We start from the raw sequence: 16023 nt of genomic DNA, 5'->3' as shown, positions 1-16023 counted from the left end.
CTACAAGGACTCCTCGTTGTTACAACTAGAGAAAGTTTCCACTGCACTGTGCCCAGAACTGCAATTCCGGTGCCTGTCTCAGGTGCTTGGGTTGTTGTAACTCCAAAAAGCAAACCTCTAGGACATGCGTGTTCGACCTCCACCGAGAATCCTCTGCCATGGCAGGTGATGACCGCTCGGGGCTGGTGGAAGGCGGCCATGCACCATCCCGAGCGCATGAAAACTTGGCACGTCTCAGCGCAGAGACACAAATGTTGCCACGCAGCACCACGTCAGGATTGGTGGATAGCCACAAAGCTGACATGTCTGTTTCAAAGAAAAGCTACTATGGGGAACCCTCTAAGGTACCAACATGACCCCCATTACCAGAATCTGGATACCTCACAATCGAATGTACTTCTCCTGCCCATGCCCCTATGAGGTAGGACAGTGCTACTATCCCCATCTGCCGATGGGAAACTGAGGCACAGCAAGCTAAATGATTTGCTCAGGGTCACAGGAAATCTGCAGCAGAGAAGGGACTTGAACCCAGGTCTCCCAAGTCATAGGCTACTATCTTAACCACTGGCCCGTCCTTCCGTGGGAAGGGAGGGTTGTGAGAAAGATGAGGTGGTACTACCTGCTGCCTAGCGGCTGCCAATAAATACAAGTTCTCTCTAGCCAAGTGTTGACATCCTGAATGACACAGGGCAACGTGCTGCGTATAAAGATGTACTTTATGGTTACTGCCCTTCCCTGTATGGCCATGACGAACTCTTGTCCTATGCCAGGTCGTGGCATCTCGTGGATGAGTCAGAACAGACAAGGCGGGGGCAGAGGGGAAGACTGCTGCACTGCGCATCGGGGGAAACAATTAACAGATGCTTGTTTTACCCTTGGCTGGTGGGAGTTAAAGGACCCGTGGAACTTTTCCAAATCAGGGTCACTGGGCATCTTGCTCCTCCCACCCATAGAGTGCAGTGGGGACTACAACCCCAGACCTCGCTTTACATACAGCAGTCTCAGCTGTGGAGACAGACCGAGCGGAAAGGGACTTGCCACACAGATCCGTCTCCCTGTCTGACTGGAGAACTGCTAGAACCAGCATGTGGCACAGCGAACTCTCCCCCCACCTCCTGCACGCCGCGCCCCAGGTCTCGTTTCTTCCTACAACCACCCCTGGGGCAGCTCTGCCGCAAACGACAAAGTGTCTGGGGAGAACTCAGCCCTTTCCCAAGGCCCACAAAGCCTTCTGTGCACCAAGAAGCAGGGCTGGGGAAAAGGGGATGGCTCACACGACCCACATGCTTTGGGGTTGGCGGTTACCCAGCAAAACCTGAGCCATCTCAGCGCATGACGCCATTAAACCCAAGTGTCTACGAAACAATCTACAGGGTGGTACAAAGAACAGAATTCTCACTTGATACATTTCCCCAAAAGTCAGAAACACTAACCCCAAAGGGGAAAACTCTTCACTCCGGAATATTTCCCATGGGATAGGCGAGGACTAAAAGGCTGGAAAAGTTCCTCCTGACCCAAGCAAAGGAATAACCTCTGGCCTGAACCATGAACGTTACAGACTCTGCATTGCTCTTTCGGCTGGTCTGTGACGATCATTCTTCATGCAAGCGTCTCAGTGCCTCCCTAACCTTGCCCCCTCCCTGCTCCACCCTGCAGCACTGCACAGCAGGGAGCAGCACACGTTAATTATATGGAGCAGAAGAAAAACCTTAGGTTTGTATTTTGTTGCTGTTTAATTCCATTGAGCATTGCCTATTGCTCTTCTAACAAGCGAGAACAGACAGCTCAGCTGCCTAATACCACAAGCAGTTTCCACAGCTGAGATGGCCTCGCCCCTGCACACGGCAATCCAGACCTGAGACCAAATGCCAGCAGCACAGACCACACAGTAAAAGCCTTTTGCAATCAATTAAACCCACAGCAACTAGGAGGATTCCAGACAACAACAGCCACTTAACTCCTTCATGCCCGTCACAGATCACGGCAGCTATTGGCTTGCCATGGAAAGGCTCTGAAATATTTTTGCAAGGGCTTGGAGGTGGCCCTGTTGCACTGGCCCTCTCTCACAGGACTTTCACCGGGTGCAGTCGGGTGGTGTGTTCTTAGGCTGAGCAGAGCCCAGTAGCATCCAGCCCCTGGCGCTGCATAGATGAGGGGCTAGAGAGATGAGCCAAAAGCCCTTTGGAGTGGGAAGGATCCAGTCTCTGATCTGGTGCATCACCCCCGAACGTGCCTTCAGACGGCCTGCTTCTGGTTAGACTGTCCAGAGCCAGGGCTGGTGCAAGGATGAGGTCTCTTTCTCGAGTTCCTGTTCCTCCTACACGACCCTGCCTGCCTGCCCCGAGGCTGATCATTCCTAAGAGAGGAAGATGCTGCCATTATTTCGTGGGTGGTAGAGGGCATGCAGATTAGCAAAGAGCAGTGACCCAGGCTTGGACATACCCAGAAGTGCTAGCAACTCAGCACCAAACTCCACCAAACTCCATACTGCTGAGCAGAGTGGTGCTATAAACCTCTAGGGTCAGTTCCTGGATAGCAAGAGTATCAGTGTCAGGAGCAGTAAGTGTATCCTGGAAACATACAAATGCTGCTCATGCACCTGCACACAGGTACTACAGTAGCTTATACATATCATTAGTCTTCTGTAAATGGGCAGCTTTCATTGGCATACCTGCTCTTAAATATCCTACCTGCATCCATTGATCGCCGTTCTTCTCCTGGCAGCCGGCCATCTGCACAGATGCGGACATGGTAGAATGCCACATCTTTGCTGGGTTAAAAGCAATGAGAATGGAGAACTGTGCCACACAGACCAGTAGTTAGGCCAGCCTAGTCCCACGCCCTCCCGTACACAGGGTAACAGCTAGAGTTGTTGCAATTCCTCAGGCCAGCCTTTCCCCAGCGCATGGGGTGCAACCGACCTGGGAGGGGCAGAATGAACATGCATTAAGATGTGCAGGCCTTTAAAGACCATTTTGGGGCACGAGAGGGTTCATTCTCTGGTAGCGGGGATGGGACTGAGCTTTCAGGAGCTTGGGAAACAACCTCAGCCACACCATCAGGGGCTCGTTCACCTGCACATCTACCAATGGGATATATGCCATCACGTGCCAGCAATGCCCCTCTGCCACGTACACTGGTCAAACCGGACAGTCTCTACGCAAAAGAATAAATGGACACAAATCAGACGTCAAGAATTATAACATTCAAAAACCAGCTGGAGAACACTTCAGCCTCCCTGCTCACTTAATTACAGACCTAAAAGTCACAATTCTTCAACAAAAAACTTCAAAAAACAGACTCCAACGAGAAACTGCAGAACTGGAATTAATTTGCAAACTTGACACCATCGAATTAGGCCCGAATAAAGACTGGGAGTGGCTAGGTCACTACAAAAACTAATTTCCTCTCTGTTGATATTCACCCCTTCTTGCCAACTGTTGGGAATAGGTCACATCCACCCTGTTTGAATTGCCCTCGTTAGCACTGACCCCCACACTTGGTAAGATAACTCCCATCTTTTCATTTGCTGTAATATATACACCTGCTGTAATACCTGAACATTTTTCACTCATGTACGAAAGCTTATGCCCAAATAAATTGGTTAGTCTCTAAAGATACCACAAGGACTCCACATTGTTTTTCCTGCTTCCTGGGAATGTATGTATTACTCAAATTGGCCACTAGGGGTCCCTGCGTGACCATTGCAACCCAGCCCTAGGTGTGTTCTCTGGTTGTTACAAGGCCCAGCACAGACCCACAGTCTGTACAAATTTCAGAGTAGCAGCCGTGTTAGTCTGTATCCGCAAAAAGAACAGGAGTCCTTGTGGCACCTTAGAGACTAACAAATTTATTTATTTATTTCAAATTTATTTCAGCATAAGCTTTCGTGGGCTACAAAGGGGCTGTTCAGACACAGGTCGGACGGGGATCTTTCCGCTCTGGCTCATCTCAACAGCCAGGCTTTTAAACTTAGAACTAACCGAGCCGGCCCAGCTCAGGGGGAGGAGCTAGGCTGGGCTCGTGTTAGGACTGTGGGATGCACGCGATCTGCTAACTCACATCTCCTTTCGCACCCTCGGGAAGTTTTGTTAGCAGCAGCAGCTCATAGGTTCCTTTCTTCTGCACTGGAGGAGACCCCCATAAGATGCTTTTACAGAGCAGAGCTGAACACTCCCACACTGACTAGGGCCAGCTCAAAGCAAGGCCTTCTCTAATCCATCTGCCTCCGCAGGGCTCACTCACCAGCACTGCCCCAAGGCACTATCTCTTCCCCCACCTCCTGATACACCTGCTGCTGCAAAACTCAAGTGAGTCTGGTCTAAAGACACACACTGCTCCTAAGAGTGTCTCCAACTCAAACTGACCTGGGAGGAAAAAAATCAAAAATCTCTCGGCCTGAAAAGCTCTTCTGGTTTTGCTAGCCAGCTTTCAGGCATGGGGTTCCAATCAAAACATAAAGCCTGACACAGTGTGTGCAAGGAGAGATGGGTTTACAGTTGGTCAGCGAAGGTCCAACTCGCCTGGTTCTGACCCCAGCAGCAGCTGTGCTGCCCCATCGGCTACAAAAGCATTGCCTATACCTGGCTTGGTTGACTCTCACCATAAGCAAGTCTGGCCTGCAGATATTCCAGGCATTAAGGGGGCAGGTCACTACCCCACATCATGGTAGGCAATGCCATTCAGTTACCAGCTGCCAAAACTGCCAGCGTCCCTTGGACAACACACCCTGACACCTTTCCAATGGATAATTCTGCAGCACATGGAGAATTAAGAATTTGTTACTGGATTCCACCAGTCCAGGGCACGAAGCACAATGCCATATTTGACCCAGCTCAAACCTTGAACCTATAAGTAAGGGAGGCCGTAGATCCCCTCCTCTCTTCAGCAGACATCGATGCACATTGCCGGGTCACACTTCCATCCGCTTTTCTTCCCAACATCATTAACCTCCCTCACACTCGATCTTTGCTTGAGGGCTTGATGATGCATCATCACCTCCCTTGCTTGCTGTCCATCAGGGTCATTTGCCATTGCCCTCCATTACTCACCATCCCCGCAGTTCCTTCTCTGCAGGCTTGGCAGTGCCCCAAGCCCACCAGGTCCCACCATCTAATTACAGAACTGACGTCAATGCTCCTCTCTGTGCCCATGACACTGACAGTAAACACAGGCTGGCTGCACGCAGGTCCCCAGAGGCACTGCATTAATGGGCCCTGGAGGTGTTTGATAAGAGCCCAATAACAATTAGCCAGGATAATATACCGGGCTGTTTTTAAGTGGCACAGACAGGATGCTGGGCAAAGACGAAGAGCTCAGGGTCCTGTGTCGTCAGGATGCGATGCCATCACTCGGCTTCCCAGAAGGGTCAACAACCAGTGTGCAAAATGAATCCAAGAGGGATGAGAAAGCAAAGCAGGGAGACAGGGCCAATAACCTTGGGAGCCAATCACTGCAAGAGTTGGGGAACAGCATTGTCCTGTGGGTAAGAACATTCAAGGAGGCAGAAAATGGAGCTGGATAATGGTACAAACCAGTGACTATGCCATGGTCGGGGGCACTAGAACAATGTGGGTGAGGGGCCATGGCCCCATCACTTTTTATCGGCTGTAAAGGCGAGCAACAGGGGGAGGAGGCGGAGAGGAGCGAGTGGAGGGCAGGGTCTTGGCGGGAAAAGGCGGCACAGGGGTGGAGCCTTGGGGAGGAGGGGCAGGGCAAGAGTGAAGCCTCAGGTGGAGGGGCCTTGGGGCAGGACTACGGTTTGGGCACCGGTGGCCTCCCACTTGTATGCAGCTTTTGCCACTCCTGGCCCAGGTGTGCCCACCTACATCACTCAGGGCTGCGAAAAATGTTGTGCCTTTGTGACGCAGTACGGTTAGCCAAGCCTCCACCATGGATGCGGGTAGGTTGGTGGAAGAATTCTTCAAGAGGTGGATTTAGTACAGTGACGGAGAAACCCCTTCTGTTGCTGTAGCAATTGTCTAAACTCGAGAGACGAAAATCGGAAGGCTTTAGGGCACAGAAGTGCTGTGTCTGCAGAGGCTAGGTAGCCACAGCCTAAAATCATCCAGAATCCGCCTCTTGGGAAAGCATGAAGGCAGAAGAACAGGCACCAGGTGACACCTCCAGAAATATATTTTTAAAAGATCCTGTCAGCTATAGCTCAGCTTTTAAAGCCAATCAAATACAAAACGGAATGAGACAGCGTTCAAACGCTAATCCCATAACAACCAGACTGAGCTCTGCAAGGGACAGGTCCCATTTCCACAAAGGAAACCCCACCTAGGTATCATGCAGGCTGAGAGCTTGTGCTGAGCAACTAGGCAAGAGTAAAGCAACCGTACCTCTTGTAACTTTGCTGATGGCTGCAGGGATCGGCAAAGCAGCCTCAGCCAGGGGAGGAGGAGGAGAAAATGTCCCGCTCCCAATATTCCCTACTCAAACCTCAAGCTCTGGCAGCACAGAGAGATCGCCACGAAGAGCAGCTCGGTGTGCATTCAACACTCGCCTGCCACTGGAGCTAAGGAGGACCTCATGCAAAATACATTAAGTGACAGCTGATGAAGGACACGTAGAAAGGGGAGCAGCAGAACACCCCTCCAGCACTATTCTATCATCACTAGGCGTTTGCACCTCCATTGTTGTACCCACCAGCTGCTACAGGAAATTGTGCCTCCAGGGTTCTAAAGCAGCGGTATTGAGTTCCCCCAGCTGGCTGCGGACGTCGTTCAAACCTGGGGGTGGGTGGGAGGAGGGGGTATCCAACGCCAACCCATGGTGCTCAAGACTCTGCTCTGAGCTCAGGGCTCAACCACTGGGATCTTCTGTGTAACATAGGCCAGAGTTCTAGGAAGAGTGACCAGGCTCTGTGATACTGAAGGCTAATTTCCACTGCAATACATTCCCATTACTGGTAAGTCTAGTTATGATTGGCAGACTACTTCCATTGCCAGCTACCGCGCCCGATCAGGGACAAACAGGGCCTTGCCATTTACCGGACACCTCCTGTTCTCTCGCGCATCCAGCGAAGCACTGAACTAGGTTTCTGTGCTAAGTAAAGTAATGCAGCATGAGAGGTAGCGATTCAGAGCTGAGCTGCACGGCCCCTGATATTTCAGGGAAGTCATCTGCACTTTGTAACGGAGAGCAGAATTTAGCCAGCTGTGTACCATGTGCTGGAGCACTAATGCAGCAGGGGAGAGATCCTACTTCATTGCCAATGCCTGCACGGTACGTCCTCTCTGCAATACACTTTAATTCACAATTAAGCCCATAAAAATCCCTGCTTTCAAGGCAACTTGGAGAATTTTACAGTCGGGGGTGAGAGCAGAGTGCAGACTAAGGGTTACACGGAGCCGGCAGGAAGGCCCATTGCTTGAACGCACACACATACCAGTGGAGGACCACTTCCTCTGGACACATCTTCCGTGTTCATCTTCCACAAACTGCAGGAGGCAAGGGCCGCAGGCACGGGAACCAGGGGGGCAGAACTCCCTTCTCTGCAGCGTGCAGTCCAAGCTCCGCGGACAGGACTCCTCTAGAAAAAGGGAGAGAGAAGAGAACCAAGTGAGAATGAGTTTCACAAGATGCACCACGGATGGGGTAAAATGGCTGTATCCATCCTTACCCTGTGGAACAACAACATGGAGATATTACGGTCATTGCTAGAAATGAGAAACAGAATCCGAGCTACAACCAGACTGCAAGTATTTGCCTGTGCAAAACACATCCGAGCCACTGCGGGAGAATCGCTAGCCACAAGTTCAGCCCCAACAGAGATGGGGAGGGAGAACAGCTTGGCTGGTGCTGTCAAGCCCTAACCCCCCATGCTAGCCAAAGTGGAACAATGTTCTGGCCTAATCCAGAGAGGAACGGGATTAAGGCTTTTACTCAGCCAACACGGATCAATGGAACATCTAGCAGTTTTGTGGGTAAGACACAGGCCTGGGATCAGGAGATCTGGGGTTCTGCAAGATCTGTGGTCAGGGCCAAGTCACCCAGGCTTCCCCATGGGCAATATGGGGACAATGACAGAGGTTGCGAGGCTAAGCTCAGAGGCCACACTGATGAGTGCTATGAAGAGCATACCCAATAGGGACTCCATCCTGTTCTGCAGCTCTGCATTCACCCGTAAGCCTGGCATTGCTCACAGAGAACGTTGCTGAGCTCTGTACCCATCTCTAGCAGAGCTTTCTGCTATAGCTTACCACTTACTAGCTGCTGTAACGAAGAGCTTAGTCAGGCTGTGCAGCCTTGTGATCCGCTCAGGGCAGTTTAACAGCTAAAGAGACGATGAGCCTAGGGCACCTCGCCCCCGCGTCTCACCCTGAGTCGGGCACGGTTCACCCCAGGTGCGGACAGACTCACCAAGGCCACCAGACCAGCTGTTCCTTGTAAATTACCTCACAACTTGAATCAGCCCAGAGAGCACAGCAAAAGCCTCCTGCCCAACTGGCTTTTCTCCCTAACTTAACGGTGCTGAGGGCCTCCGAGTTAATGCGACTTCCCAGCCCGGCTCAGACTGTATGTGTCGTCAGACTAACACACGGCACACTGGTTTGCCCCCTCACTGAGATCTCTGTGACCACGCCAGAGAGCCCCCTCTGAAGGAGTCTCCTCAGGGAAACTGCACCCACTGATTTTACCCTCTCACGACTGCCAGCACCTCAGCTAAGTCTCTCTCCTGGGTGAGGTGAGTCGCATGTAGAGGCCAGGGTCAGGGAACAGACTACTGGGTTGTTAGCTCCTGGATACATCACAGGCACCTGCAGCCGGCCCTGTGCTCACGGAGTGTGCTGCAGAGGTCATTAAAGATCAATATTAAGTCAACATGCTTCAGCCATAAGCCCACCACTAATTGCTGAGGGGGGGCTGAAACTTGACCCATGGGCAAGTTAGTCTATAAAATCACCTAATACCAGGGTTTCTGCCCCTTCCCCTGAAGCATCTGTCCCCTGCCGGAGACAGGACAGTAGGTTAGATGGCCAGGGGGTCTGATCCAGTCTGGCAGCTCCTATTCTCCTAGGTAGAGCAGGTCAACATTTTTGGATGGAACAGTTTTTCCCACTGGAAAATGCTGTTTTGAAATTGAAACATTTCATGGGAACATGTTGATTTCAAAGAAACTGGACAAATTTCAGAACAATGTGCATCAAAATGGAATAGTTCATTGAGATCTTATTTTACTTATTTCACTTTTTAAAAAAAAGTTTAAAATGTAATTGTATTCTATTAATATATATATTTACCATTCTATACCGATTTACTATATTGTACTAGGTTAGAATGCCTTGACATTACTGAAACAAAACATTCCAATATGGATGTTTCAGAAACAAAATATTCCACAATTTCCATTTCAGAGTCAATATGAAAAGTTTGAATTTTCATCCCAGTTCGTGACAAAAGGGAATTCTGAAGTGTCAGAGCCCCCATGGGATGGAAATGCCATTTGCTGACCAGCTCCGCTCGGAGGTGCTGAACTGGAACAGAGAGCTCATGGGACAGTAAAGAAGTGAGGAGCACAGTGCTGCCGCAGAGACGCTCCTGTCACCAACCTGCTTTTGGATGCCAGGGCTGGGCGCACAGATCAGCTGTCCTCTTTATGCAGTCACCACCACATGGGTCTGATGATCTAGCACCAGACCTGGACAGTGGACTCGCGTTGTTTTTATTTCACATAAATACACACTGCTGCGTTACTTCCTCTCGGACCTCCTGAAGAGCCACTTCTCCCTGCCCCATGGGCACCGACTGATTTCCCATGTAATTTATGGGTGGGACGACAACAGGCCATTCTTCCAGGCTGTGCTTTGCGGGGGCTAGCACGGCAGACTGACACCTGGAGAGACGCCTCCTGGCAGGGGTGGGCAAGGCAGCTGAACAAAGCGCCCGTGTGCACAGGTGAGCAGGCTGCTGCAGCATGGGTGAATGGAAAGGCAGTGCTTGGGGGCTGCTCAGCAGCACACCGGCTTGGGAGGACAAGGCCTTTTCCTGTAGCCATATTGTCAAGTCTGAGGCCTTTGTCTGTGGCCATATTAAGAAAGCAGCAGCCATGAGCTAAGAAGCAGAAAGTCACATCCTCCCTTTCCATCCAAATGACATTAAAACAATGTAATATTGGGCTGTTAAGAAGGCTCCTGTCCTAACAGTACCACCATCACCACATCACCATCTTAAGAGCTGTTTCTTTAAAGAAAACTGGGTGTGTCTCGCTTGAAATCACTTCTCAACAGCTGTGATTGTAAATCTATACTTCTATTGTTTTGCCTGTAGGATCCCCATTTCTCTATTTATCTGTCTGGTTCTTTGATTGTTTCGGTTTGTTGCGTAGCTAATTTTGCTAGGTGTAAATCAATGAAGGTGGTGGGATATGACTGGTTAAAGAATGGTTTTACAGAATGTTAGTATTGGTTAGAAAATGATTTAGTAAAATTGTTGGTTAAGGTGCAGCTAAGCAGGACTCAAGCTCCACTACATAAACGGGTCCAAAAGGAAGTTATTGAGAACCAACTCCAGGACATAGCTGAAGATCAAAACTCCCAGACCTTCGCACTCTGCTAACCACACCGTGCACAAGCTGGAGTCCCCCAGACAACCTGATCCCCGACTGGCCATCAAAAAAATGTCACCTGCCTTATTGGGAGTGGTGAGCGTTGCCTGCTTAGCATGTGCACTCTGTTTTGGCGATTGTTAATAGAGGTTAAGGATATTACTGTGTAAGGCTCTTTCACTGGTAAAAGACCCCGTAAACCCGCAGCGTAAGGTTCTGCCTGAGCCCGTGGAAGGGTAAGGGTAGGTACTTGAATTAACAGGGTTACACCTGAGCCCTAGGAATGGCGTAAGGGTGGGTGCCCCTAGAGTGTGCGAGGAATAGAAAATGTTGTGCGGGTAACAGGCTCCCCTCTCATGCCCACAGAGTCACTGGCTAGCACTGCAGTGCTCCAGCCCATGGCACATGACAAAGGCTCCCAGGGTGATGGATGGGGCCCAGCGTCACCGAGGGAAGCAGGGTGGAAGGATGAGGGTGTGATGCAGCCAGCTTATGGCTGGGGACCGGGAGGGACATGCCTCTGGACTGTCCAAGCTGGGGGAATCGGACCAGCCTGCCTGCTCAGCTGCTGCACAGCCTGTCCCTGCTCTCTGGCCGCCAGCGACAGACGCATACCAGCTGGGCACCGTGGTGTGTTCTTTAGTCATAAACAGCACAAAGTCAACAGAAACCAGGCTGTGAACAAACAGCAGCTGCTTCGTGGGGGCTCTCTCCCATCAGAGCTCTGGTTTCAGTTTCTAGCCAGCGGAGGGAGGTAGAGAAAACCCTCTTCACATACCCCGTCCCCAGAGCCCTTGATGCCAGGCAAGGACAGCCTGGGCCGAGGCCTCTCCGGGGATTGCATTCACTTTATACCGGGTGCCACTCACCCACCTTCCCATCCTGTGCCCCTGCCCCAGGACCAGGACGGGCCACGGCTAGGGGTGACTCCAGGTTCCTGGCCTGTGAGGGGCACTTCCTAAACGGCTTGGGTAGGCTATGCCGATGGTCTGGTGCGATGGAGACATGTATCCACAGGAAAACAGCCAGTCAGCCGCTCGCTGCAGTGTCAGGGGCTACTCGGAACCCCCCGACAGAGTCTCTGACAACTCCTCGCCCGTCAGTCACCCCTGGACAAGTGACTAATATTTTTGTGTATGGCAGTCATGACTGGTAACCCCAAGCCAGACCACAGCCCCTCTGTGCTTGGTGCTGTACAAACGCAGACAGTCCATGCCCCAAAGAGCTGACAACCTAGTAATTCCATTACCAACTCCCGCAGCCGTCCTGTCCCTCCTCTGCCCATTTCATTTCTTCTCAATGCACTTACCAACAGCACGGAGCACTGCTCTATCCCGCCCGCAGGCAGGCGACTGAGGCTATGGTTATCTCCCTTGAAATTCAATCCTTGTTCTCATGGTCCATGAAGGCGAAAGCGTTTACCTGAGCCAGCGCAGAGAGAGACCCCACCATGCATGCTGCAAGGGCACCAGCCCTCCTCCCTGAGCTTGGGGGGCACTCTGACAGAGAAGGGAGTCACCTCCGGAGATTCTCCATGACAAACCTGACAGCCTGTGCTGGAGAGCCCAGATGCGGAGCAGCTGTGCTGCCATGAACAGAACTCAGCTTGGCACTGAGGAAGTGGGCCTGGTGCACAAGTCAGACCCCCACTCTCAATTCCACTGCAATCACACCCCACGCACAGGGTCAGCGTCAGTATTTGAGGCAGCAGAGAGGATTCAGCACCTCACTCTCATACATTCAGCCTCTCTCCCCTCGTGTGGCAGGGGAGGCTGTTATCCCCATTGTACAGACGGGAAACCGAGGCACAGAGACACTAAGAGACTTGCCCAAGGCCATGCAGAATGCCTGTGGCAGAGCAGGGAATTGGATCTCATCTCTTGAATCCCAGGCTAGTCCCCTAACCCCTGACTTCAGCAGTGCCTTGATATTCTCCTGGATGATGCTACTCCCTCACCCATTTAAATCCACTCCTGTAACTTTGCAGCTCAGGGCAGTTTGATGGGCACGAGCTGGTGCTGTTTTCCATTTCTCCTGAAATTAGATGAGGAGTCTCTGCTTTCAACATCTGCCTGATCTCCCCTCAGTGCTGGGCTCCTCCCTGAGACCTGGAGAGGATCAGAGAGCCAGCACTGAAAGCCAGCCCAGCGCCTCTCTCCTCCTATGTAGGAAAGGGTCAGCTCTTCCGTGATATACAGAGCAGCACTGGGCACCACGTAATCTGCTTGAGCAGCATGGGTTGAACATTCAGCCTGAACTTCCAGGGACATCAAACACAAGGGACAGAAACAGCCACAAACTCAGAGGCAAATGTCCTCAAGAGGCTGGTTGTCCAGGATTTTTTTTGCACCTCCTGCTGGAGCACCTGGTGCCAGCCAGTGCCAGAGGCGAGATACGGGGCTTGAAGGACCTCAGATGTGATCCGCCCTGGCAATGCCTAGGCCATTGGATTTGTGGCCCATTTAAACAGCTGCCAATCAGGAGCAAAGGGGAGCAAATGAAACATTAGAGAGAGGATTAGAAAGAAAACTGAAAAGTGTCAGAAAGGTGGCAAGTGCACAACCAGTGACACAGGTGGAGTTGGACTGCGAAGCCCCCATGTGGACATGCTCATTCTGGGGTATGAGAGGCCTTTTCGGTTTAGCTTAAAACCCTCCCTGAGCAACATGAGCTAAACTGGTACAAGCCTCTTTAGCCTAGAAGAGTGTGTTCACACAAGGGTGAAACCTGGGTAACTAGATCGGTTTAAATTCACATCTCCGATTATACCAAAAAACCTTCCCTATGTAGGCAAGGCCTAAGTATGGAAAAATACCCCTAAGGGCTTGCCTGGACATGCTAGTTATTGTAAACTAAAGCAGTGTGACAACCCAAAGCGGATTAAGTTAAATCACACAAAGCCCTCTTAATGTGAACTAGGACTGTTCACACAGGGAGCTATTCCAGGCTATTTCTTGGAGGCCAGCCCTTAGCACAGGTGAGAACCTGAGTAGCTTAGATCTTGGGTGGGGTCTTCAATCCCTCAGAGGCCTGGAGGAAAATTTTCAGAAGGACCTAAGTGATTTAGGAGTCTAAGTCCCCTTATCCAATGTGAGGGTCACTTAGGTGCCTAATTCCCATTGACAAGGACTTGCTTATACATACAAGGCCTCCTGTTTTAACTATTTTGGTATAGTGAACATGGTACAACCCCTCCTAGTGCAGACACAAGTATCCTGGGCTACAGGTCCTTTCTACTGGGATAGCTAAACCACTTCCAAGCTGCATCGATAGCCCTTCCAGCCCAGGACATGAGGGACCAGGCATCAGCCCAGCACATCCTGGTTTATGCTGGTGCGAGAAAAGGCTTTCAGGAGTTCAGTTCTTGACAGGCGGTACTAACTCTTTAATCATGCTGGGGAAATTCTTTCACCCCCGGAATGAATCTCCACAAAGCAGCGTCCACTTCCCCACTGAACTCACAACCAGTGACTGTTTATTTCATGGGAACAAGGACTAGCAAGGGGGGAATGTTGACGCAGCCCTCAAACCCAGTAACACCCGACATTTCTGCTTGGCTTGCAGCGGGAGGGGCCTACGAGCCGACAGCAGGAACGCCCTGGCACACGTCTTCTCCTGCTCAGCAACACGCAGACGGTTACACTCCCTGGTGGAGACTGTCTTCTGCATGGTCAGCAAAGTGACTAGGAGAGTCGACTGATCAATAGCCATGCCTGCTGCCAGAGTCCAGATTGTGCCCAGCTGCAGCAACAGCAGGCAAAGACACTAGTGTCTGGAAACCCATGGAGGTTATTCAGCACCCACCAGCCAGCTCAAAATCAGGTGACAATTCACATCCAGATAGCCGGCACTGGTATGGTCCTCTCACACCGCTCGCTGGGTAACCCTGGCCAGCTGGCAGGCAGGCTGGGACATTCCATTGTCATGGGAAGGTCACGTCCCAACAGCACCGCTGATCACACACATGGGGCACAGAGCAGATCCTCCTCCTTTCGGAGAGGAGGTCTCAGAGCTTCCTAATCCAGCGAGGGCAGGGTGTGCTGAGCGCCGCTGAACGGCGATGCTTGCCATGCTACCCTCATGTACCCGAGTCTGCCAGGAACAGGAAAACCTGAGCCCGACACCACAGACATACAAGTACCCAAAGAACAATTTAATAAGGAGAAGTGACCTAATCTGTTCTCTGATTCTAGGTAGGTGACTATTACACAGTTCCCGGTCTCCCTGTGAATAAAACCAGGGCATGTTTACAGAGAAGAGGCAGGTATGTCTGATCACTGCATCGTAAAAAGGGCCAATCCATCCTAGAAATTGCCCTCTAGTGGGAGCCCCTCTTCTTTCTATATACAGGCTCTTATTTAAATAGCCAGGAGGAACGATAAGGGACAGATGAGGGACAGCGCTGAGCTCCAGGGACTCCTAGCCATCAAACTGTAGTATTTCAAAATACAAAAATAAGCCTTCTAACAGTTCAAGTAGTATTTTTATTCCTGGTAACCATACAGTAAACACTGAGACGAACCCCCCCACCCCCCACACCCCTACTCACCATCACAGTACGTTCCACCAACACAATGCAGCCACCTCTAAAGTGGGACACAGCAAACTCCCACTACAATGTAGTACCAAGGGTGAAGAATACTGTATCCAAATGGGACAGCAGAGGGAATTTGTGGAAGCAGAGGGCAATTTGGCCCAGAAATTGCACCGACTCCCCCTTACTTCTGCAAGCCCCATCTTCAATGTCAATTCTTATCTGCCCTCCCCTCCAATCGCTCCAGCAGCACAGCACCCCTAACCCCTGGTTGGACCATTGGTTAAATACTGATCCCAAGTGATGACTGAGGTGACGGTCTGTACCTCGGGGGAACACCCTACACCCCCATGTTCATCCTTATAATACGATTGTGTGGAATACAGTGCGAAGTTTGTCATGTCGGGTGTCTTCGGAAAGGTCAGGATGCACTGAGCATTGTTGTTATAGTAATATTATAGGCTGTAATTTCATGTATATAGTTATGAGGCTGAAAATGTGTCCTCATGGCTTAAAACAAGCCCAGGCAAAAACTCTCCAAGAGCAGAGGGGCAGTTCACACCTCATCAGGACAGGTATGGGACAAACCCAGTCCAGCCTCACAGGATCAAAGGACACTGGCCTAGGCAGCAAAGGATCTGTTGGACTCTCCAGTGAGTCACCCTCCTTCCTTTGGTCAGTCCGGGACGACAATGAGGTAATGCTCACTTGACTCTGAAAGGGGGGGGGGCACAGCCAAGAGAGAAGAAAGAAGATGATAAAAGGGAGAGACATTTGCCATGCTCCTCTCTCTTCCACCTCCATCTACAGACATCACCACCAAGCAACTGAAACACTGATCAAAGGGGAGAGCCTGGCTGAAGGGCAACCAGACAGCCTGTGGTGAGATGTATCTAAGTTTGTAACGGCATTGAAAGGGTTAAGATCAGCTTAGAAT

At 51.1% G+C, this 16023-nt stretch overlaps 1 protein-coding gene across 1 annotated transcript in view; it reads right to left on the bottom strand.

Moving 5' to 3' along the window:
* Window positions 1–16023, bottom strand: part of NPDC1 (neural proliferation, differentiation and control 1) — a 121273-nt gene that overhangs the window by 36745 nt on the left and 68505 nt on the right. The window contains exon 2 of the mRNA XM_030535922.1: window positions 7394–7537. Coding sequence (XP_030391782.1) covers window positions 7394–7537 — 144 coding nt within the window. The remainder of the gene's footprint in view (window positions 1–7393; window positions 7538–16023) is intronic.

This window comes from Gopherus evgoodei, chromosome 16 (assembly GCF_007399415.2).
Source record: "Gopherus evgoodei ecotype Sinaloan lineage chromosome 16, rGopEvg1_v1.p, whole genome shotgun sequence".
Lineage (NCBI taxonomy): Eukaryota > Metazoa > Chordata > Testudines > Testudinidae > Gopherus > Gopherus evgoodei.
The sequence above is the reverse complement of the archived record's forward strand: the minus strand, read 5'-3'. Positions and strand labels throughout refer to the sequence as shown.